At 40.7% G+C, this 23670-nt stretch overlaps 1 protein-coding gene across 2 annotated transcripts in view; it reads right to left on the minus strand.

Moving 5' to 3' along the window:
* LOC133648629 (tripartite motif-containing protein 67) overlaps positions 1–23670 on the minus strand; it is an 81003-nt gene that overhangs the window by 18236 nt on the left and 39097 nt on the right. Inside the window, exons 3-7 of one of the 2 annotated variants that reach the window (XM_062044907.1) lie at positions 23200–23322; positions 8671–8781; positions 4003–4156; positions 3231–3281; positions 3024–3110 (exon numbers count right to left, since the gene is read on the minus strand). In XM_062044907.1, coding sequence (XP_061900891.1) covers positions 3024–3110; positions 3231–3281; positions 4003–4156; positions 8671–8781; positions 23200–23322 — 526 coding nt within the window. The remainder of the gene's footprint in view (positions 1–3023; positions 3111–3230; positions 3282–4002; positions 4157–8670; positions 8782–23199; positions 23323–23670) is intronic. The other variant, XM_062044908.1, reaches the window with a different exon arrangement.

Genomic DNA, 23670 nt, shown 5'->3' on the forward strand with positions numbered 1-23670 from the left:
CGTGCAGGTGCTTTAGCTTGGTGGATGGCAGCGTGCGAGACACCAATAAAGTCACAAAGTTGCAACAAACCACCGGCCTTGTCATTCACCCTCGAGTCCGAAGTTGTAAAGACCCACTGCCGGGTAAAGTGAAGGTTGTTAGCCCCGAAGTACATAGGCCCTGGAGGAAGGTCTCCCCTGCGCTTCTCGACTACGGTATGGGAGCCCCCCCCACACCCCCACCCACACAAAGCACGCCTTTTCTTTTCTTTGTGACACAAAAGGACGACACCGCAGCGCTCTAATAAAACACACTCAGATCTTCTGTTTCTAGCCGATACATAAAAAATAACGTAGAATAACGCAGTAACGCATCATGTAGTAACGGTAACTGAGTTACTGGATATAAAAAATAACGCGTTGGATTACTAGTTACCGCCGAAACTAACAGCGTTACAGTAACGTGTTACTTTGTAACACGTTAGTCCCAACACTGATTACAAGCGAGTGTCATTATACAGGGCTGCAGTTCCTGGAGGAGGTCAGATCAAGAAAATGAGACACTCCTAACCATACTTGACAACCTTGAGACCTCCAAATTCGGGAGACTTGGGGGGTCGGGGGGTTAAGGGGGAGGAGTATATTCATAGCTAGAATTCACTTAAATTCAAGGATTTCTTATATAAATATATATATATATATATATAAATAAAATAAATACTTGACTTTCAGTGAATTCTAGCTATATATAAATATGTATTTTATACATATAAATAAAATAAATACTTGAATTTCAGTGTTAATTTATTTACACATATACACACATAACACTCCTCTCTACTCATTGTTGTATTTGAAAGTGCAAAGCTTTGCAGCCAGTAGCACAGCCTTTGAAGGAGCATAGGTATGTGCAGTGTAATATTCTGGGTTGGAGTCAATAACCAGGCGAAGTGATGAAGTTACGTCTCTTTACTTCATACTTCAGAACCGACTCCCACACTTTCCGTCAGGGTGCGCAATACAACGTAAACCGTTGGCCAACCAAAAAGTAACTTTTTTGGTTGGCGCACCCTGACGGCAAGTGTGGGAGTCGGTTCTGAAGTATGAAGTAAAGAGCGGACGTGACGAGAGGCTGTCCTCACTCAGGTCCGCACGGACCTGGAGGGGGCGTGCCTTAAGTCCGGCTGGAAATCGGGAGAAATTCGGGAGAATGGTTGTCCAGGGAGATTTTCGGGAGAGTCACTGAAATTCGGGAGTCTCCCAGAAAATTCGGGAGGGTTGGCAAGTATGCTCCTAACTTGGAGAAGCCAATGTTAGTGTATGCTAAGTCATGAAAGCGCATCCTGACCATAAAAGGGAGAAGTTTGTGTGTAAGTGTCTGAAAAACAACTTCTCTAAGTCATAACTTAAATGTTGGCATTGGGCTGAACATGTAGTCTCTTCTCAAGGATAGGGCTATCACTTCTGCATTCCAAAGTCCCAATTAGGGCCTCTTTCCCACGAGAAGTGATCCAATCCACTTGCGAATATCAAACTAAGGGGCCTTATCTTATTATGTGCTCAAACTAAAATACCACTATTTAATTAAACTTGGTGATTTGCTTTCTTCAAGATGAATATAAACATTCACCATATGCAAAACATAATATGAGTTAATAATTAATAACTTCACTACTCTGAGACTTTGTTGGACAAATGTAAAATAAAGGAGGCAGCACACGAGTGGAACAAAGGTAAATAACATCAAATATTAACTATTTACTGTATTACATGTTGTAAAAGTAGTCAGTGACACTCCATTTGTGTAGTTATTAGCCTTAACCCGAGTAAATAGAATGCTAATACTAGCAAGTTAATGCTAAAGCCGATGTGTTTGTGTTGTCGGCGTGAGATGAACATTGACAGTTATTATTTATATATTATTATTTACAGCTGAAATGGACCATAGTCAGACCCTCATGAATTCATCATTTACCGAGAGGACGACTTTCTGAATGTTGGACATTGCGGACAAAAGCCTGACATTTTTAAGAACAATTCGGTACACTTTATTTTTTAAGTCATATCGTTTTGTATATTATTGCTTTATATTTCATTCACTTACGTTTTAGTAAAAGAACTGTGATCAAAATATTGTCTGTTTATTTACATGGTATCAATGTAGAAATATAGTAAACCACTCCTCCATACGTCATCAGCCTGATTTGTATAAACTACCCTGAACTGTGAAATGCGGTGGAAACACAAACCACACACTTCTACATAAACCTTATGTTCCTGAACTTTTGGTGGAAAAGGGCCTAATGCTGTACAAAAAGAAAAACAGAACTAGTTACGTGTGTGTGTGTGTGTGTGGTGCAAGAAAATGTAGTAGTGTGTTGCTACATCGAGGAAGGATAACTTTTGTTCTTCTGAGTTTACTTTTTCCCTTTATGTTTTCTTATTCTCTTCTGCTGGCAGTGCGTGGAAAGGAACCGATCAGTAATGTTTGCATCCCCAGTCCGAGCCGCTCAAACGCCGTAACCATCATGAAGGATAAAGATGGTAGCATTGAACATGTAAAAGGATCTGCTCCTATGAAATGGACAGTGATGGTAACCAAGCAGCGGAATTCGTACGTCGACCGAGGACCTCCTGAATACAGATATTTAAGGACAACATTAGCATTTATAGCCAAAGTAGTTCTTTGTTCTTGCAACTGTGACCAATTCTTTGATATTTTTGGTGAGAGAGTCCATTTTAAATCCAAATGTCCATGGTTAAAAGCTAAACAGGCAACTATTTGAGGCTATAAATTGTGTTACTGTAGGATGTTTTGGTGCCATCCTGAAGAGTGCTCCATTTAATATAGAAGAGCTTAAAAATAACAAAACCATGCGTGGGTTATGGGAAGTAGGTGGTAGGAAGACGGGCAAGTTTCCAACCTAGATGGCTTCCGGGGGGGGGGGGTGATTGATAAAGAACTGACTGGAAGGGAGAGCCAATCATTTTGGGAAAAAGAAGGGCGAACAGGGTTTCTACAACATGTAGGCTATCTGAAATACCTCCTGGACTTTCTGTCACGGTGTCAGCCTCACCACTGCCTGCTGCTGCCTGCTGCATTTGTTTCAATAAGGGGTTCTTCTGCACATCTGGAAATACCACGTCGCAATGGCAAACACGAGTATCAATATGTATTACTTACAAGTCCCTAAAGTGCATTTGCATCTTCTGAAAGGCCCCAGTTTCGATAAACATCAGCATATATTTACCCATAGAGGTGTCCACCGTTACTCTTAATGCAGGGGTGTCCAAACGTTTTCCTTTAAAGGACCACATACAGAAAAATGGAAGAATGTGTGGGGCCACTTTGATATTCTTCTTTTTTGTATTAACCAATAATCATTCCAAAGTTAAAAAAAAAGGCTATACCGTTAAATAGCATAAATAAAAAACATTGTAACAATATTATAGTTTTTTTACATTTTTCTTAGAATATATTCTTGTTGTCCTAATCCATAATCCTTTGTAATGTTCTGGGCCATATTTAATTGTACCTTTTGTCCTGTGGAATATACATTGTCTTGTGTCTTACCAATTCACAATGTAATCCTATGCATATTAAATTGTTTAAAGCACAGCACAGTCTTAAATATTGTGACAGTGAGCCTACATTCTTCTATTTTTTTCCATGTCAAATAGGAGGTATTTTAAGCCTGTTATAAACCCACTGACGCATCATCACTGCGAGTACTCACATTATGTAACACTGAATTATGCAGCGATGAATTTAATCTGCGGATGTGGCAGTCGTATACCCCAGTATGCTTTTACTGTAATTATTATTATCACCGTGCACTTACAAGTCATTAAGGATACAAAACACAAATGGCAACATCCTCATAATTACACATGCTGCATTGGGAGGGTTTATTTATACTTAATGTAACAGTACCAAATTATTATGTCATTTTGGTTCCCTAATATTGACCGTAATTCCAGTGAAAATAGTCTAAACAGCAGGAATTGAAAGGTCTACTTTACCTTTGCCTTGGCAGAAGTCCAGCTGCAGGATGGTCTGGAGCAGTGAGTCTGTGTTTAGGGTCAGGTGGAATTCGGGGCCAACCTTGGCTTCCAAGTTACCTTTGACCCACTGGTCCTGAGACGACGTTACCCGTTTAATGAGGGCGTCTGAGATCTGCAATGAAGGTAAGACATTAGTGAGATAAGGAAATGAGAGCATCTGCATTCAATATTGATATTCAAATATGGCTGGCTGACTGCATGCATGCTAAACCGCTCTTCTGTTTTGGGATACATTCCATTTGTCTGATTTCATTCCATCTCCCATAACAATTGGAAATCAGCACATTTGCACATTTCAAATATTTAAGGAATTGTATTTTTTAACTGCCAAATATAAAGAAAAACACTTTCACTAATCCACTCTGCAAATAAAAGGCCAAGAGCAAAAATGATGCATTACAAACCTTGTTCAGTATCCAGAAGTAGCGAGAAGCAAGCTGACTACATGGGATGTATATTTGGACAGAATATATTTTCATAGATTTACATTTAAGTCATTATGTATACATGCAACATTTAATGCAGGGGTGTCCAATCTTTTTGCACTGAGCGCTGCATACTTAAAAGTCAGAGGACAAAGGGGGGGAGGGGGGCAATTTAGGTATTTTTAGTTTTATAAAAGCAAAAACTAAACCAACATAGTCTCAGGGCATTCAATCGATCGCAACTGGACTGCTCAGTTTGTCTAGGTTTTTCAGATCTAGTCTAGCGGCTGGTGCCAAAAACCCAAATATTCATACTCCAAAACCAACGGAATGGAATGCTAACATGGGGGATTCTGACTATTTTGGACTGGCAGTAGTCCATCCACAGCGATCGTTCTGCCACACAATACCTCAATGCTAACCAGGGTAAATTACACTGTTGTTGGCTTTGATGGTAGGATTCCTCATTTGCATCAAAATAGTTTTTTTTTCTCAATACGTTAGGGCAAAACTATTCTCCTGGTTTTGGAGTATAAAAATTTGGGGTTTTGGCACCAGCCGCTAGACTAGATCGGACCAATCTAAGTCTAAGGCTAGAACTGACCATTCTAGGTCTGATGAAGCCTACTCGGGTGAGAGGCACAACGTATTCTAAGACAAACCAAACAGTCCAGCTGCGATCGATTGAATGCCCAGAGATGACGATGACCTGGATGAATGAGAACATTCATAGACATAAACCAACATAGAAATACTAGTAGTGAGAAATAAAACAGTTTGCATGTCAGCTTTGTGCCGCACTATAGGTGACAATGTGTCATGAGGTCTGCTACGACCTTTGACGGACCGAACAATGCATGGCACAATTTAGGAAAGCGGTTTCTTCCGGCCCGTAGTCAGCAGTTTAGGCCTATTTGTATCTCAAAAATATGGGACATTCCTTTGAGGACAAACATGTCCACAATCTGCATGGTGAGGAATGTTGTGAAAAGAAGCCATCTATGGCAAATGATAATCCAGTGCAATATCAATATCTTTTCCCATTTTAAGAATGTGCCACAGGCTAATTAAACAAGTGATCCAGGCCGCAATTTGGACCCCACTGTTCCACGTAATTAGATTCATCTGTCATAATTTCAAAAATCTTTTTATTCACCTATTTAGTTTAATTTGCACTGTATGTATACAACAAAATTAGCACTGTATGTGTTTAGCAATATGTTTAATATTGTGATTGTAGCTTGTAGTGCAGATAGGTTTAATGAGGGCAAAAACTACAATCGCAGTAATAAACATTGTTAATCAACGATAAAATTAAGCATTATTATTTCAATAAAGGACAGTTTTTTTTAACACAGTTCTCTTATTGCTTCTAATTTGCTTTTGTCTGTGGGCCAATGTTTTATTTTTCTGGTATCTAAGAGTTTCCAGTTACAACCATTAAACATGTCATGAATTATTTAGGCAAGCTAAATGGAAGTTAGTGTGTACGTCTCAACACTGTAATTTGATCGCAGCGTGAAAATTCATGCTAACCTTTTGCACTTTTAATTGGACTACCGCGACTCTTGCACTGACAAAGACCTCATGCGACACTTTTATTTTTTCCAGGTTGCAGTTAACCTTCTCAGTGAAAACCGCTGTGAAAAAATCAATGGCAATAGAGCCGCTAAATGTGTTTGCACTCTGTAAGAAAAATCTGTAGTGCAGACGCTGGCTAGGCCCAGGAGCTAAAGGGGAGGGACGGCTTTACTGCTTGACTTCTCCCTTCTTTTTAGTTCAAAGGAACAATGTTCTTCTTGCTTTAAACTGACATTGACTTGATTTTGTTTGGTAAATATTTCATAAAGAGTTAACCCCATTTGATGTATAATAAAATACCTTCTAGGGTGTGTGTGTGGGTGTGTGTGTGTGTGTTGTATTTCTACCCTTCTTGAGACACCAACAAGGAAAAGTACCTTCCATATTAGGACCGGTGAACAAGTTAAGACCGAAATCATGGTCCCAATACGGAACATTTAATAGAGAATGTCTCATTTGCACCCCTAGTGGTGAAATTCATCAAAATGAGGGTAGTCCCAAAAAGGAGGGATTTTTCAAATTGACTGTGTGTCGGTTTTAAAAGTGCTCCCCCTCTGGTCAACATATGAAATAACAAGTGTGTGTAAAAATTTGAAGTGCTCTCCCTCTGGTCAACATATGTAATAACAAGTGTGTGTAAGAAATTGAAATGCGCCCCCTATGGCCAAAATTTCAAAAATAAATATATTTATAGAGACATACTGTAATAACTTAAAGTAAATAATGAAGATTAAAAACCAATTACAAACAAAAAATTCAAAAAATATAATAATTGACTGAAAGGGTCCGTGTACAATCCGTTCATTCGATTTTGAATTCTCAAATGCAAATCAAAAAACAAATGTTGGGCCATTTTTCCTATTTTTATTTCTGAAGCAAAAGTTGGACAACTATTTAATGAAACCACAATAGGACTCCTGCTGAACAAAGATGTTAACGTTATGCTAAAAACATGTTAAACGCGAAGTAAAAGCTAAAATACTGCTTCCAGTTCAATTTGTCATCATACAGATAAACATGCATTTTTGCATTTTGGATAAACATGAAATGGAGTTTTGTTTATTTGGAAAAATTAAAATCCATAGAAGGAAAACAGCACAAAATCTAATTTTATGGCAACATTTTAATGAAAATCAACCCTTTTTTTTGTTTGTTTTCAAATCTGCCATATACTGTATAGTAAAAATCGAAAAACGGCCCTAACTTTTTTTTTTTTTTTGTGTGTTTCAGAATTGGAAATAGAATGAAGGTACACGGACATAAAAGCTTACCTTTTTTATATTTGCAGAGTATGTATATATTAATAATGTTGTAAATACAAATATTTATATATCTAGAAAGGCTGGTCCTAAAGAGGTAGGCATTTTTCAGAGTTAGGTCTCAAGAAGGTAACAAATACAATTTTGTGTGCGTGTGTGTGCGTGTGTGTGTGTGTGTGTGTGTGTGTGTGTGTGTGTGTGTGTGTGTGTGTGTGTGTGTGTGTGTGTGTGTGTGTGTGTGTGTGTGTGTGTGTGTGTGTGTGTGTGTGTGTGTGTGTGTGTGTGTGTGTGTGTGTGCGTGCGTGCGTGCGTGCGTGCGTGTGTGTGTGTGTTAAACAATAGAATAGAGCAGAGAGGCTTGTAACTCAAAATTGGCTTGCAAATTAGGGCATATCTAAAAAAAAAAATCATAAGATGGGGCACTCATAAGTTGAGGTACCAAAGTACATACAGTATATTAAAAAACAATTTTTTTTATATTTTTTTTTATTTTTTTTATTTTTTTTGTCATAAAGAAATACAATCATGTGTGCTTACGGAGATTATTCTCTACTATATTAGTGCCATTTGAGAGCAGAACTAAACGTAAAGAATAAGATCGCATTAGTTAGTGTTCTTTTGTGGTTGCTATGCCTAAATATAACTACAAAGATCTGGTTGTGCACATAAACTAACGTCATGTCAAGTCCTAGTAATAAATATTGTAGTTGTTGATCCAACCCTCCGTATTTTTGTTGTCGATTTTCATAACAGAAACTTGGTTGTAGATGTTGTGCAGGAGAGCAAAGTGCTTTATTTGACACGGATGACCACATTATAGCGTCTTTGACGATATTTGTTAGCATCAATATCCTTAATTGTTTTTTTAAACTAGATGAATAAATCTCTTGTAGGCTCAACAGCATAAACTATATATTGATATCGCTAGCAAACATTGCTGAACAACAGGGACATGTACAGCTAAATAATGAGACAAAATATGAACGTCACATCATAATATCAACTGCAGACATGAATTGTAGATGGCAGACTAATATTTGTAGCAGGAAATCAACTGCAAAACAACTAATCTTTTTTGGCATTAGCGTCACAATCATAGCAGCACGGCACTCGTCAATCAAATATGTTACTTAGCGATGCACGAATAAATCCAATATTGTCTTTCGCGGACACTTGCTTAATTTGTGGACCCCTCTGGATGTAAAGACATGATGTACCTCCAATCTTTTCTTCCCTAATTCCATGTGAGTGTCTAATAAAGTGAGGTTGTAGCGAGCAGTAACGAATTGGTGATGATCAATGGTTTCAATCTTAAAAAAATATTTTCCTCAAGAGTATATAAATCCACTCCATCGGCTTACCTGTAGGAAACCACTTGGGTCGTTCTCCTTTAGCACCTCCAGACAGTACTCCATCATGCCCGTGGTCTGGCGCAGCTTCATGGTGCAGTGGGTGATCTGGTCGCGCGCCACCTGGCAGTTTCGACAGGAAGTGATGTCATGTGCCTTTTAATCCACAAACGTACCATTATAAACACTTGTTGCCCATTTGTTAGGTCAGGAATACCGGGCTCCTTGTACACTGCACCATTAGATGCCCAATTCATATTTTTTGTTAAATTCACATTACCAAAAAAATATGCGACTTCCGTGTGTTTAATGCAGGGGTCCCCAAACTTTTTGACTCGGTTGGGTTAAAAAAAATTGGGCCGGGGCCCGTGCTGTATATGTATATGTATATGTATGTATATAAATATACATACATATATATATATATATATATATATATATATATATATATATATATATATATATATATATATATATATATATATATATATATATATATATATATTATATATATATATATGTATATATATATATATATATATATATGTATATATATACACATATATATATATATATATATATATATATATATATATATATATATATATATATATATATATATATATATATATATATATATATATATATATATATATATATATATATATATATATATATATATATATATGTATTCCGAGCGCGATGATGTCACGTTATCGATGGGAAAATTAATTTTTAGACAAAATGATTTGACTGAGCGGCGAGGAGACACCGAGAGTAACAAGCAGTAGAAAATGGATTAAAAAGGACAGATTTTAAAAAATAATTTAAAAAAATAAAAAATAATAAAAACTTTTTCTTTTTTTTTTAACTTGGGACTTCCCTCGGGCCGGATTTTGGACGCACCATTAGATGCCCAATTCTTATTTTTTGTTAAATCCGATCTCGTGTGGTCGTTCACATTACCAAAAAAATATGCGACTTCCATGTGTTTAATGCAGGGGTCCCCAAACTTTTTGACTCGGTTGGGTTAAAAAAATTTGGCCGGGGGCCGGGCTGTATATGTATATGTATGTATATATATATATACATACATATACATTTATTTATTTATATATATATATATATATATATATATATATATATATATATATATATATATATATATATATATATATATATATATATATTTATATGTATATATATATATATATATGTATATATATATATATATACATATATATATATATAGATAGATAGATATATATATAGATATATATATACTGTATACTGTATATATATATATATATATATTCCGAGCGCGATGATGTCACGTTATCGATGGGAAAATGCATTTTTAGACAAAATGATTTGACTGAGCGGCGAGGCGACACCGAGAGTAACAAGCGGTAGAAAATGAATTAGAAAGGACGGATTTGGAAAAATAATAATAAAAAAAAAAATAAAAACATTTTTATGGTTTATTTTTTTTAACTTTGGACTTCCCGCTGGCCGGATTTTGGACGCTGGCGGCCCGGATCCGGACCGCGGGCCGTAGCTTGGGGATCCCTGGTTTAATGTGAATGGAAAGCGTTTGTGAACTGACGCGGCGCCCTGTGTTGGTGCCTTGATTCGTGTTGGTGTCAGTCCGGGCAAAATTATGGCACATTTCAAAGCAAAAATTTTAGCTATGTTAGTTTTTGGGGCTGAGAGGCACTTGTTGTTGTTGTTGTTGTTGTTGTTGCTGTTGTACAGAGGGGTGTGTGGGTGAGGAGGCGGAGCGGTATGGGAAAATAACATAAGTGAAGGGTCCCCAAACTATTTCACATAAGACACAATTTAAAACAAAAAAACGGGCACACAGTGTCACATTTACATTGTAACACAGAATGATGAATACAATACAACAGTAAAATATACCTTAAAAGAAGTGCAAAATATATCTATATTAGTGGGGTGCTGACATTATCTTTGTGACGTTCTCGCCATTTCCGCGAGGGGGTGCTGACTTGATCTGTTGCCCGGATCATGTTTTGTTTAGTTTGATATTTCTTTAGTTGGTGATTAGTTCTGTTTCAGCACCCTTGTTTGTTTTCTTTGTTGCCATGGGTGCTGATTTTTGTCATCTGCCTCTGATTAGTGGTCCAGACGCTCACCTGCTCCCAGTTACTTATCAGAGAGCTATTTATTCGTGCCTCGTCCGACACTCTGCCTAGCAGTCTTATTGGCAACAAGCAACAGTTACTTGGGATTTATTTGCTTCTTGCTCTTTTTGTTAGGTAGTCTTTTCACTGAGCCTTTGCCTGGCTTCCCATGCCATCGGCACATTTTGAATGTTCGTATTTTGGCTTGATTATTGGAATAAATAATTTTTCTTACCTGCATGCTGTTTCCGGACATCTTTCTGCATCTTGGGGAAACGACTACCGCAAAATCATGCGACCCCGACGTGATAGATGGGCAAAATTCCAGAAAAAAGTAAAACTCTCCTAAAACTTGACTGTCATTACTTTTCAGCAGCATCGTATAATCAAGTGTTAAACAAAGACGAGCATCAAATCTAAAATCAAGCACGTTTTTAAACTCAAGGGAAATTCGATTTGAGGTTTTTTGCACTTTGCAGGCTGTCAGATGGTTTAGATTAGATTTGGACGCGTGTCAGAGCGTGTTAGTGTCGTTCGAGGCTAATTATCTTTTTGCCTTTTTTGCCTCCAGTATACAACCTCAAACAGCACATGGCTGTGATTTATTTATGACAAATGCAGACTCAAGAAAAGGCGCTTTCATCTTTCATCTTTGGTTAATCGCAGCGTTAGCAGGTCGCGGTCAAAACATATGAGCCATTTTAATTAACTGGAGTCACGGCTGTTAATTTGACCACTAATGAGATGGCAGCCAATTATTCACCTGCCAGCGAGAATGTGACGAGCACCGTGAAAAAGCTCCAAAAGTGTCCGTTGTTGTACTAATCCTTGTATTTTACGCGCTGGTGTGACAATCTATTAAAAGAGATGATCACGCACATGATTTCATAACTGCATGTCTTTTAGGCAAAAAATAAATAAATAAAGCTGAGAATTTAGTCGCCATTCGTGAGTGTTCTTTGAAAGAGGAAAATGTTTGCTTTTAAGAGATTAGCCTCCAGTTTGGGTGAATTCTGCAAACATCTGTTTGTTTTTGCTAGTCTCTTACATCCTCACAAGCAGATTAAAAGACTGCAGCTACAGTAAGTGCCTCTGAGTGTAAAGGCAGCAAAAGAAAATACTGAGATAATCTGTTCAAATTCGATGTTACAGCCGTTTCGTAATGACCAAAAGCAAGTTCAGTCGTGACACAAGCCCGCCGAGAGACCGCAGTGAAGACTCCAGCTAGGCTGAAGTGTGAAAATAAAAGACAAAAGATTCATTAGCGAAACACCCGACACGTAGCTTGATAATGAGTTTGATGACCTGCTTTAATTAGAACGAGTGGCTGCTCTTATGTAGTAAACTACAGTCCACCATGGAATAAAAACCGCCGCACAGACAACGTTTTGTAGTCAGTGCTCTAGTCGAGCGGTCACAATTATCAATCAATCATCAAACCTCAAGGGGAACTGCTTATTATAATTATGAAAGACATGACAACGGATGTACATTTTAATGCATTCTAACTCGTTAATGAATGTAAAGAAAAATCTGCTTACATTTCAGACTTGAATATTAACCAAGTATTACCAGTGACGTGCCGTGCGTTTCCCACTAAGGCCTTCAGTGATGTCCGACTTCAATGATTACCTCTCAAAATACCACAATTGATGTCACCACATGATCATTGCTGTAGAAATACTATACAGGAACACATTTACGCACTACTGGGCATTGAATCACCACCAACAGTCTACATAACGGGTTATTTTTTGCCTCATTTAAAAATCAATAAACCAGCATCAGCAATTAAAACATATCTTATGTGGTTCTGTCAAAATTAAAATTGCAAAAAACATATTAAATGTGAAAAAATAAAGAAATAAGATATCTGAACTCACAATCTGTAGAACCCATTCGAGCTTCCGGGGTTGACCGACATGGTCTCACAAGATGTAGTTTCTCTTGAAATATCCTTCTTGAAAATAGCCTTGCAAATATATGTGTTGTCTTGTCTAATCATAAAAGATGCAGACGAGGCGTGTTGGCTGAGTTCTTAAAGTTTATTCCACACTTACTTACTTAGACTTAGTTCCTCCCATTCCTGTTGGAACATTGGGCGACTAGTCCCTTCCATTTGTTCCGGTCACTGGCGACCCTTCTTGCTCCATGCCAGCTGACTCTCATCTCTATCAGGTCTTCCTTGGCTGTTTGTCTCCACGTCTTCTTTGTCCGTCCTCTCTTCCTCTTTCCCCCTTCTGGCACCCAGTCCATTGCCACACTTGCCGGTCTGTCTTTTGGCCGTCGGAGTACGTGTCCATTCTCCTTCTCATGTCAGAGACTATGTCCGACAATGGTGCTACCCCTGCCCTTCTCATCACCTCTTCATTGGTGATGTGGTCTCTCCATGCGATCCTCAAGATGTATCTGAGGCACCGTGGGTGGAAGACATCCAGCTTGTTAGTAATGCTTGATGTCTTCATCCACATCTCACAGGCATAGGTCACTGTAGGGATGACCACTGACATATAGAGGCGCAGCTTTGTGGACGTACAGATAGATTTTTATGACCAGATGTTCCGGAGGCATTGGAAGACTCCTGCAGCTTTTCTGATTCTGGGCTGTACATCCTTTTCTGCGTCTCCAGTGTTTGAGATGTTGCTTCCAAGATATGTGAAGTTCTCAACATACTCTATGCCTTGTTCGCCTACGGTGAGCAGTGGAACGTTTTGGTCTTGTGCGACGGTCATGGCCTTGGTCTTCTCTTGGCTTATACGTAGGCCGACTTTTTCCCCTTGCTCATGCAGATTGTTGGTCAATTTTTGGAGTGCAGTGTAGGAATGGCTAAGCAGAGCCAAGTCGTCCTCAAAGTCCAGATCTGCCAGTCTGCCGCCTCCCCACTTAATGCCGAGGTTTGCATTGTCATAGACAAAGTCTATGACAATGATGAACAGTAAGGGAGACAAGATGCAACCCTGTCTTACCCCGGTCACAATGTCAAAGTCGTCGGTTGTCCTGTTGGTGGTTTTCACTCGACAGGTAGAGTTGTAGTACAGGGCTCTGAAGATGTTGACGTACTTTGATGGTATACCGTATAGCTGGAGGATCTGCCACAGTGATTCCCGGTGGATGCTGTCGAAGGCTTTCTTGAAATCGATGTAATTGATGATGAGGGGTGTCTGGAGTTCTTGGCACTGTTCTATGATGTTGCGAAGAGTGAAGATCTGTTCCGCGCAGGACCTTCCCTTTCGGAAGCCGGCTTGCTCTTCCCTTAAGATGTTATCTACCTCGTCTTTTAGGCGTTGGAGCAGCACACTACAGAAAACCTTGCCTGGGATCAACAGCAGTGTGATGCCCCGCCAGTTGTTGCAGTCTGCGAGGTTTCCCTTCTCTGGCAGCGTCACTATAACCCCCCGTCTCCAGTCGGCAGGGACCTCTTCGGCATGCCAGATCAAGTTGAAATCATCTTACTCCACAAGGTGCTCATCAAAAACATCCTGCTACCGGCATGGCTAAACGCGGCTACTGCGCATGCTCTTCACTACTGTGGCATGCTGGGTAATGGAGTCCTTATGTTACCTAACTTATAACATCACAATATATATGTGCCTTAGGCCATCTAGAAGGCCTTACTGACAACAAATCGTGATCTGATTGGCTATCGCCACTGTATCATCTGTATGTCCCCGTTCACTTACAGTGTTAAGAATTCCCCATGTTATCTACGTTTCAGATACTTTATTTTGAAGCATTTCATGACAGTGTCACTTCCGCTTCCTTCCTGTAGGGGTCACTTCCGCTTCCCTTTTGACGTGTGTTAATGTGTGCTGACTTGTTTTCTCTGCTACGTTTAATCGGTGCTCTAGTCTTTGACGATGTGAGTATGTTGATTATTATATAAGACTAATTTAGTTTATTAATAGGCATCACTGTGTTTGTGTAACATTTAGGGGTGTTTTAATAATATTATTGATGCTGTGTTGTCAGAATGCTACGAGATAACATCTCCCTGTTAAGGATAGCATTGCTGCTGCTAATGTGGCTAGCTCATATGCCATTGTGGAAATGCAATATATTATGTCTCTAGTATTTTACTTTGAGCATATATATAGGCATATATATATATTGTTGTTTAGTTAAATGACATAAATGTTGATGGGTGTTTGCTTGTGGTTTACAGATACTAACTAACTAACTAAATGAACCTACACCAATATGCACCATTAAAGTTGGAGGAGTCCAAATGATGACTGTGTGTTCTCTGACCGGAACCCCAACGTGGTCAATATCTGAAAAAAACAGTCGCAGAGTTTAATACTCAACAAAGGTCCTTCGAGCCGGATATAATTGGCTACAATGGAAATGTCATCAGAGGATGAATCTGCGTCTCCATTCCATCCTGAGCTACGAGGCCGATCGGTGAGGGAACGCCGCACCCCAAAACATCTTGAAGACTACATCCTTGCCTATAATGTGCACCGACATGCCCTTTCCTCCCCCCCTGCCGAGATGGAGGAGCAGAGAGGAGCAGCAGCCGCAGTGAACAGTAGCCAAGCAGATGCATTGCTTCAAATAGATGACAGAGTAACCTCACATCGTGCCACGTCAGTCGACATGCTGAATGTTTCTTCACTCAGGAAACTAATGGAATCAGTAACAGTAAAGGAAAAGGAGGAGACAGACGAAATGACTCGACTTACTGCTAAACTCCGCCAATATGAGAGCAGACAACGGCGACGGCAACAGCTGATAAAACACATATCGTCCTTCCTCATGGAAGAAGAAATGGATGGAAATGACCTTCATATGGACACGGAGCCTTCACCAGCACAACCTCCTTCAGTGAGCGACAGTTGTGCTGCAATTTCCATTTCACATACTCCCTCACCTGAACGAGTAACAAAGCAGCTGCACTTTGTAAAGCCTCCACTTGGGGGATGCATAACAGCAAGCATGCATTCAGTGTCAGGGAATGAAACTAATAAAGTGGACATCATTCCCGCAGCTGCACGTGAGAGAGCTGCTTCCCCACTTACATTAACACAAACATTCTCACCACAATGCCCAAGCTCCCCCTCCTCTGTTGCTTCATATAGAATGGTGTTGCCTGCTGTACATCAGGAACAACTCCCCAGTCAGGACACATTATTACTACAACTCAAGGGCCCTCCTCAGCACTGTGGCAAATCTGGAGAATGCATCCACCCAGCCGATCATCAACGCACTACAGCAACCTGTACACCTGCAGTTGCTTCTTGCAACCCCCTGAATGTGCTCAGTCATCCCTTTCCACCTGCAATACCTGACGCTCACTCAGGTGCAAACGTAACTCATCACCTCCCCGGACTCACAGCAGTAACAACACCTCAGTACCCATTATACACTTCACCACTAGAGGGTAGCATGCCCACAGTCTATCAGCCACAGATGCTGTCAAGTCACAATGTTCCCCCATTACCCACTAACTTGTCACAACGCTCAACATATGGTGTGTCACAGCGCTCAACTTACGGGGTGCCACAACCTAAAATTCCAGATTTTACTGCAGATAGTGAAAGAGAGTTTGCTAACCTCAAGCTTGCTCTTTGTAACCTACTCAAACCCCATCCAGACTTAAGTGAGAATTATAAATATCATGTGCTACTTGAACATCTCAAGCTTCCCGAAGCCCAAATGATAGGTCAGTCGTGCCGCCACCATCCATACCCATATACAGCCACCATGCAAGCTTTGCAGTTCCAGTATAGTCAGCCACATCAGCTTGCTCAAAGCGAAATAGCTGCCATTCTGACCTCCCCAGATGTCAAGCCGACTGATGCCCGCACCTTTCAGAGGTTTGCTCTGCGAGTCCATCTCCTAGTAAGCATGCTGCTCTCCTTAGAGGGACCACAAGGCATGGAACTGAACTGCTGCTCACATGTCGATCGCCTACTTAGCAAGCTGCCAAAGTACCACAGAGATATGTTCATCGAGCATTTACAGTTACAAGGCAAATTAAATGGCACAAGTCTGAACCCCTACAACCTGTAGGACCTAAATGGATGGCTTCAAGGTAAAGCACAACAGCAGTGCCTTTCCAGCAGATTGGTGCAACGCTATCAACAGGAGAAGCCCTCGGGGAGCGCAACAGAAAAAGATCCCTTCAGGGTTAAAGGTCAAGCTACAGCTGTATATTTTGGAGCAGCACCAACACGACAGGGTGCCTCCACTAAGCACGCTCTTGCTGACACCAACAAAGCTAACAAAATGCATTGTCTCTTCTGCAATAGCAAGGAACACGACATTAGTCGCTGTCAACAGATCAGAACACATTCTGTGGCGCACCTGGATAAATGGATAGCAGAAGAAGGACGATGCTGGAGATGTGCACGTGCTCTTGCACCCGACGCATGTACTCACAAGAAGCCCTGCAGCGACTGCAATGGTATCCACCTCCAAGTTCTCCACAATGTAGCTCAACGGCATACTGAAGACACCCAGATGACTCTCACAGAGAGTCGTGTCTATTTGACTCCCAGCATCACCTCAAGTAGAGTGCTCCTGGAAGTTGTTCCTGTACTGCTGCACCATAATTCAAAATCAATGGAGACATTTGCTTTCTTAGATGATGGGGCTCAACGAACTATGATTTTACCTGACGCAGCACAACATCTACACTTGCATGGCCAACATGAAATCCTTGCCCTGCGCACCGTGCGCACAGACCTTACCCTCCTCAAGGGTTTAACAGTTGACTTTGAGATTTCCCCTATTAAGAACCCAGGGAAACGTTACCAAGTGCAAGGTGCGTTTACTGCACAAGGTCTGGATCTGATGGAGCAGACCTACCCAGTTCAGAGACTTCAGAGGACGTACACACATCTACGTGGGATTTCGTTGCAACCATTCTCCAATGCACGCCCCCTAGTGTTAATTGGGTCAGACAATGTGCACCTGATCACTGCCACGAAGCCAGTCCGCCAGGGAAATAATGGAGGACCCGTAGCCATCCACACAGCACTTGGATGGACTTTACAAGGGGCGGAGGAAAGAACACAAGGACAGAGCTCAACACAATTGTGTCTCTTTACCTCACTTGCCACTCCCAATGACATCTTGTTTCGTAATGTGGAAAAGTTATGGCAACTTGATGTTTTGCCTTTCAGGAACGAAAAGATGGTTGTTCGCTCTCGTGAAGATCAGGAAGCAATCACCCTATTGGAGACAAGAACTCAGCGAGTCGACATAGAGCATGTCCAGCGCTATGCAACACCCCTCCTAAGGAAAAAAGATATGCCTAAACTCAACAGTTCCATATCCACCGTTATGGCTCACTTGAGAAGCACAGAGAAAAGGCCAAAAAGACCGGAGAAAGATTCAACCCTGACTTCATCCGAACGAAAGAGCATCACCTTCTGTGGTCTTGCAGTAGTGCAAAGCGACAATAATATTCCGGATGCTTCTCTATTCAATACCTGGAAATAATTAGTAAAAGTCACTCAGCAGGCGGGACAGGAAGGACCAGGAGGTTCGACACACAGTCAGACAATCAGCTCCCAAGAAGCTGAGTTTCTGTTGCTGAGAAGATGTCAAGTTCAAACCTTTCCCGCAGACATCATGTCTCTTAAAACACAGAACGCAGTGTCAGCTAAGAGTCGTCTGGCGTGCCTCTCTCCTGAGTGGGACTCAACTACAGGGTTAATTCGAGTTGGGGGTAGGCTGCAACGACTCCAGAACTCTGACTTAGAAGAGATCCATCCTATTGTGCTGGACCCAAAACATCAGATAACTAAACTCCTCATCAAGGACATGGACGAACGTCTTCTGCACCCAGGTACAGAGCGAGTGTATGCAGAACTTCGAAGACATTACTGGATTCTGCGAGGACGACAAGCAGTCAGGCACCATCAGCACAATTGCCCATCTTGTCAACGCTGGCGAGCTCAACCGACAGTCCCAAGGATGTCAGATCTGCCACCACAACGCCTCAGACTTCTCTGTCCACCCTTCCATTCAACAGGTGTGGATTGTTTTGGACCTTATCTGGTCAAAGTGGGCAGAAGATCAGAGAAACGATGGGGTGTCATTTTTAAGTGTCTTACAACTCGAGCAGTTCACATCGAGTTTCTCAACTCCATGGATGCCGATGCATTCCTTCTCGCTCTACGTCGGTTCATTGCCAGAAGGGGAAGACCAAGAGAGGTACTGTCAGATTGTGGGACCAACTTCCGAGGAGCCAAAAGAGAACTCAGGACAGTGTTTGCAGAGATGGAACCTCAGCTACGAGAGCAACTGACAGAATATCAGATTGACTTCAAATTTAACCCTCCAAATGCCCCTCATTTTGGTGGGGCATGGGAACGGGAAATTAGATCCATCAAGGCCAGTCTCCAAGTCGCAGTAGGAGGGCAGTCAGTCACAGAAGATGTCTTGCACACAACTCTAGTAGAAGTGGAGGGGATACTGAACTCAAAACCACTAGGGTACGTATCATCTGATGTCTCTGATCTGGACCCAATCACCCCAAACATCCTTCTCATGGGGCGGCGGGATTCTGCACTGCCTCAAGTAGTTTACGTCCCAGCTGTCATGGGGCAGCGGAGATGGCGCCATTGTCAAACACTTGTGGATCAGTTTTGGATCCACTTCATACGCAGCTATCTACCCACTTTGCAGACCAGGTCAAAATGGCAGAGGTCTTCCGAAAATTTAACCATCAACACTGTAGTTCTGATGGTGGACCCTTCACTTCCAAGAGCACAGTGGCCCATCGGCAGAGTGGTTAAGACCATTCCGAGTCAAGATGGACAGGTCAGGGCTGCTGAGGTAATGGTCAAGAGTAAAGTCTACACCAGACCGGTAGCTCGCTTGATCCCACTTCCAACTTTAAAGGATGACAGTAAGGACACTTGAAGAATTCCTGTAGTCACACATTTGTTGTACAAATGTGGGGGCGGCTGTTAAGAATTCTCCATGTTATCTACGTTTCAGATACTTTATTTTGAAGCATTTCATGACAGTGTCACTTCCGCTTCCTTCCTGTAGGGGTCACTTCCGCTTCCCTTTTGACGTGTGTTAATGTGTGCTGACTTGTTTTCTCTGCTACGTTTAATCGGTGCTCTAGTCTTTGACGATGTGAGTATGTTGATTATTATATAAGACTAATTTAGTTTATTAATAGGCATCACTGTGTTTGTGTAACATTTAGGGGTGTTTTAATAATATTATTGATGCTGTGTTGTCAGAATGCTACGAGATAACATCTCCCTGTTAAGGATAGCATTGCTGCTGCTAATGTGGCTAGCTCATATGCCATTGTGGAAATGCAATATATTATGTCTCTAGTATTTTACTTTGAGCATATATATAGGCATATATATATATATTGTTGTTTAGTTAAATGACATAAATGTTGATGGGTGTTTGCTTGTGGTTTACAGATACTAACTAACTAACTAAATGAACCTACACCAATATGCACCATTAAAGTTGGAGGAGTCCAAATGATGACTGTGTGTTCTCTGACCGGAACCCCAACGTGGTCAATATCCGAAAAAACCAGTCGCAGAGTTTAATACTCAACATACAGTGTGCGCATTGTTGATTCTGAAGGCCTCAGGGAGATTTGGTACAGCATGGCAACATAAGCTAGCTGAATTCTGATTGGATAAAATCTCTATAGCCTAAAAACAACAGCGCTGGAAGGAGCATAATATGACATGAAGAGAATTTGAATACTTTTAAATATTTAGGCAAAGTAAATAAAAAATTACTTTTATCTTTAATTATGATCATGATTTCTGGTTATGTGAGGCCAGCAGAGAAGGCCTTGCTGGCCTTGATGGCACACCACTGAGTATTAGTGATTAATATTTATATACACTAACACAGACAGACTATTTATAGCGGTGCTGTGATCACGAGCTTGTGTGCCAATGTTGACATGATCGACTAGTCAGCTGCTTCCTCGTTTCTTTGCTCATCAAACTTTTTCCTAGATCATAAATCATGCCTCTCACCTGGATAGTAAAAGGACAAGGACATATTCTGACAAGTACACTTTGACAGCCATGTAGACCCACAAATGAACGACACAAAAAGACGCTTGGTTCCACCACCTGTTTCTTCGTGAGGATTATGAGTCATTCTTCATCTAGATGGGAATATATGAACATCCTAGCAGTCGGCAGCCTAATGACATCGTACAGTAAGTGATGTTTTATTATGTTTCTTGGCTCTCATGAAGTCTGCAGTGAGCAGTAATCAGTGATGTAGGTGAAAAATAAAAAGTGAACGTTGTGATGGGATTTTGAAATTAATGTGCTGCGTATGCGTAATATGAGCAAAATACGTACATTTTACGTAATTAGAAATGTGCCTGTTTTTGATCGCATGTATTTACTATTTACAATGCATTTTTTTAAAAGCATCCGTCATCATGTCTTTCTAAATGATTGTGAACGATAGGCCTAATTCCAAAAAAAGTGCAGTTCCCCTGTCATGGACGGTTGATATTACAATATTAGCACTCTACCATATAGGGCTGGGCGATCATGATCAATTTCAGGTCGAATACGGTGATCAGCTGTGAGCATATTAACTCAATCAAACATTGCGGAAATATCTGTGGCAACAGCCAATCAGAGTTGACATTTTCCCACTCCACTTCCGGTCATACTGTATCTCTGTAGCAGGGACAATGTGAAAATGTCATATCCTGGTTATTGTGACCAAAATTATCACAGTTATCATTATTATCATGGTATTGTTGAATGTGCTCAAAAAGTACTGGTACCCTGAAATCTTTTAACCAAGTTTTATTTTTGAAGCGTTAATGTCTCCTGTAATCATGTTAGCATTTAAGCTAGCTAGTAATTAACACGCTAGCTGCTTCTATAGGAAATCAATCAATGTTTATTTATATAGCCCTAAATCACAAGTGTCTCAAAGGGCTGCACAAGCCACAACGACATCCTCGGTTCAGATCCCACATAAGGGCAAGGAAAAACTCACATGTCAATGAGAATGACAATGAGAAACCTTGGAGAGGACCGCAGATGAAGCTGTTGAGGAAAAGGCTTAACATCAGTTGTGTGTTGGTGGTCTGGGTCGCTAAAATGATGTGAAGCCAATCAAGCAGATGTACAAGGTACAGTATGTATAACTCAACCTATGTGTTGAATTATTTGAAAAAGTACCCCCAAGGTGATTATACGGAAAGTGTGAAAATGCAAACTGAGTCTGTACAGCTGCTACTGCTGCTAGTGCTAGCATATACATATCATATTAACAGTTAGTCGCTACTAGCAGTGTGACAACCAGACTGATACTATGACTTGCAAGTAGGAATGTTGTTGCCATGTTAACTGGCCTTCAAACGATTAGGCATCTGGCTGCTGCAAGAAAACTATTAATTTTGATTGTGATTTGTCACAAAACGGGTAAAGTGTGATGATCCGTTGCCCGGATCATGTTTTGTTCTATTAGTTTTACTACCTCAGTTCTGTTTTCAGTACCCATGAGTTTGTGTTTTGGTTACCATGGGTGATGATTAGTTTCACCGGCCTCTGATAAGTATTTGGGACGCCCACCTGCTCCTGGGCACTAATCAGGGAGCTCCATATTCCTGTTTTTCGCCACACACTGTCTGGTTGTCTTATTTGCTTCCATGCAACACGTTACGTTGATTACTTCTGGATTCCTGAGCTACGCTTAGCTATTTCTTTTCTTGTTAGCAATTCCATTAGCTCCCTGTGCTATCGGCACGCTGTATTTTTGTATTTCGAACGATTCATGGACAATAAATAATTTTCTTACCTGCACACTGCATCCGGAGTTCCGTCTGCATCTTGGGAGAACGACCCACGCATAAACATGCGACCACATCGTAACAGAAGACAGACAGACAGTGTGTGGCGAAAAACAGGAATATGTAGCTCTCTGATTAGTGTCCAGGAGCAGGTGAGCATCCCGAACACTAATCAGAGGCCGGTGAAACTAATCAACACACATGGTAACCAAAACACAAACCCAGGGGTGCTAAAAACAGAACTGAGGTAGTAAAACTAATAGAACATCATCACATAAAGTGTGCGGAGGTTAGGATCTGGTCCTTGTCATCTTCCCAGGCCCAAAGTTCCATTGCCTTCAAAGTTGGGCCCCCGGCCACATTGTTCATATGATGTTCAGGGATTATTTGGTGGTGCAAGAACCCTGTTGATTTTGAGTGATGTCCATTATTATGTTGGTCAAGCTAGCTGAGCTCAAAATGTCATGTTCACACAGTCAGGGATTACCTATTTGTTCTAGCAAAAAATATATTAGTTTTGATTGGATTTACAGTTCAAAGGGCAGAATTCTAAACAAATAATAAAAGAGAGAAGTGTTGTTTTTTGCTATTAGTTGTGTTGTCCAGTGCTCATGTTTACATTGTTACCTTGAGTTTGTACTCCTTCTCCTTGGTGACTTTGGTGAGAAGTTTGGCTTTCTGCCGCGTCAGCGCCTCGATCAGCGAGTCGCACTGAGCCACCAGGCAAGCCTCGAACTCCACGCCGCTCTCCTGACAGCACACACGCACACAAGAGAACATGCGTCGTCATGCGCGGGCTCCAGATTCAAAGTGGCACTTTGTCAAAGTGATGCGTTTTACAGTGAAAATCTCCTTTTGTTTAGTTTAGTTTAGGCTTTATTTGAAGGGACAATGCACAGAAACATTAAGCTCAAAGACAGATATGTTCTGCACCAGATTATATCTAAATAGCTAATTTCCATCTGCAGTCCCTTGTTACCTAAATTAAAGAGATACAAAAAACATGCAATAAAATTATCACAATAAAATTATACACGTAATCAAATTAAGAAAAGTCATAAAATGCCCTTTCATTGACAACATACTTATTATACATTA

This window comes from Entelurus aequoreus, linkage group LG04 (assembly GCF_033978785.1).
Source record: "Entelurus aequoreus isolate RoL-2023_Sb linkage group LG04, RoL_Eaeq_v1.1, whole genome shotgun sequence".
Lineage (NCBI taxonomy): Eukaryota > Metazoa > Chordata > Actinopteri > Syngnathiformes > Syngnathidae > Entelurus > Entelurus aequoreus.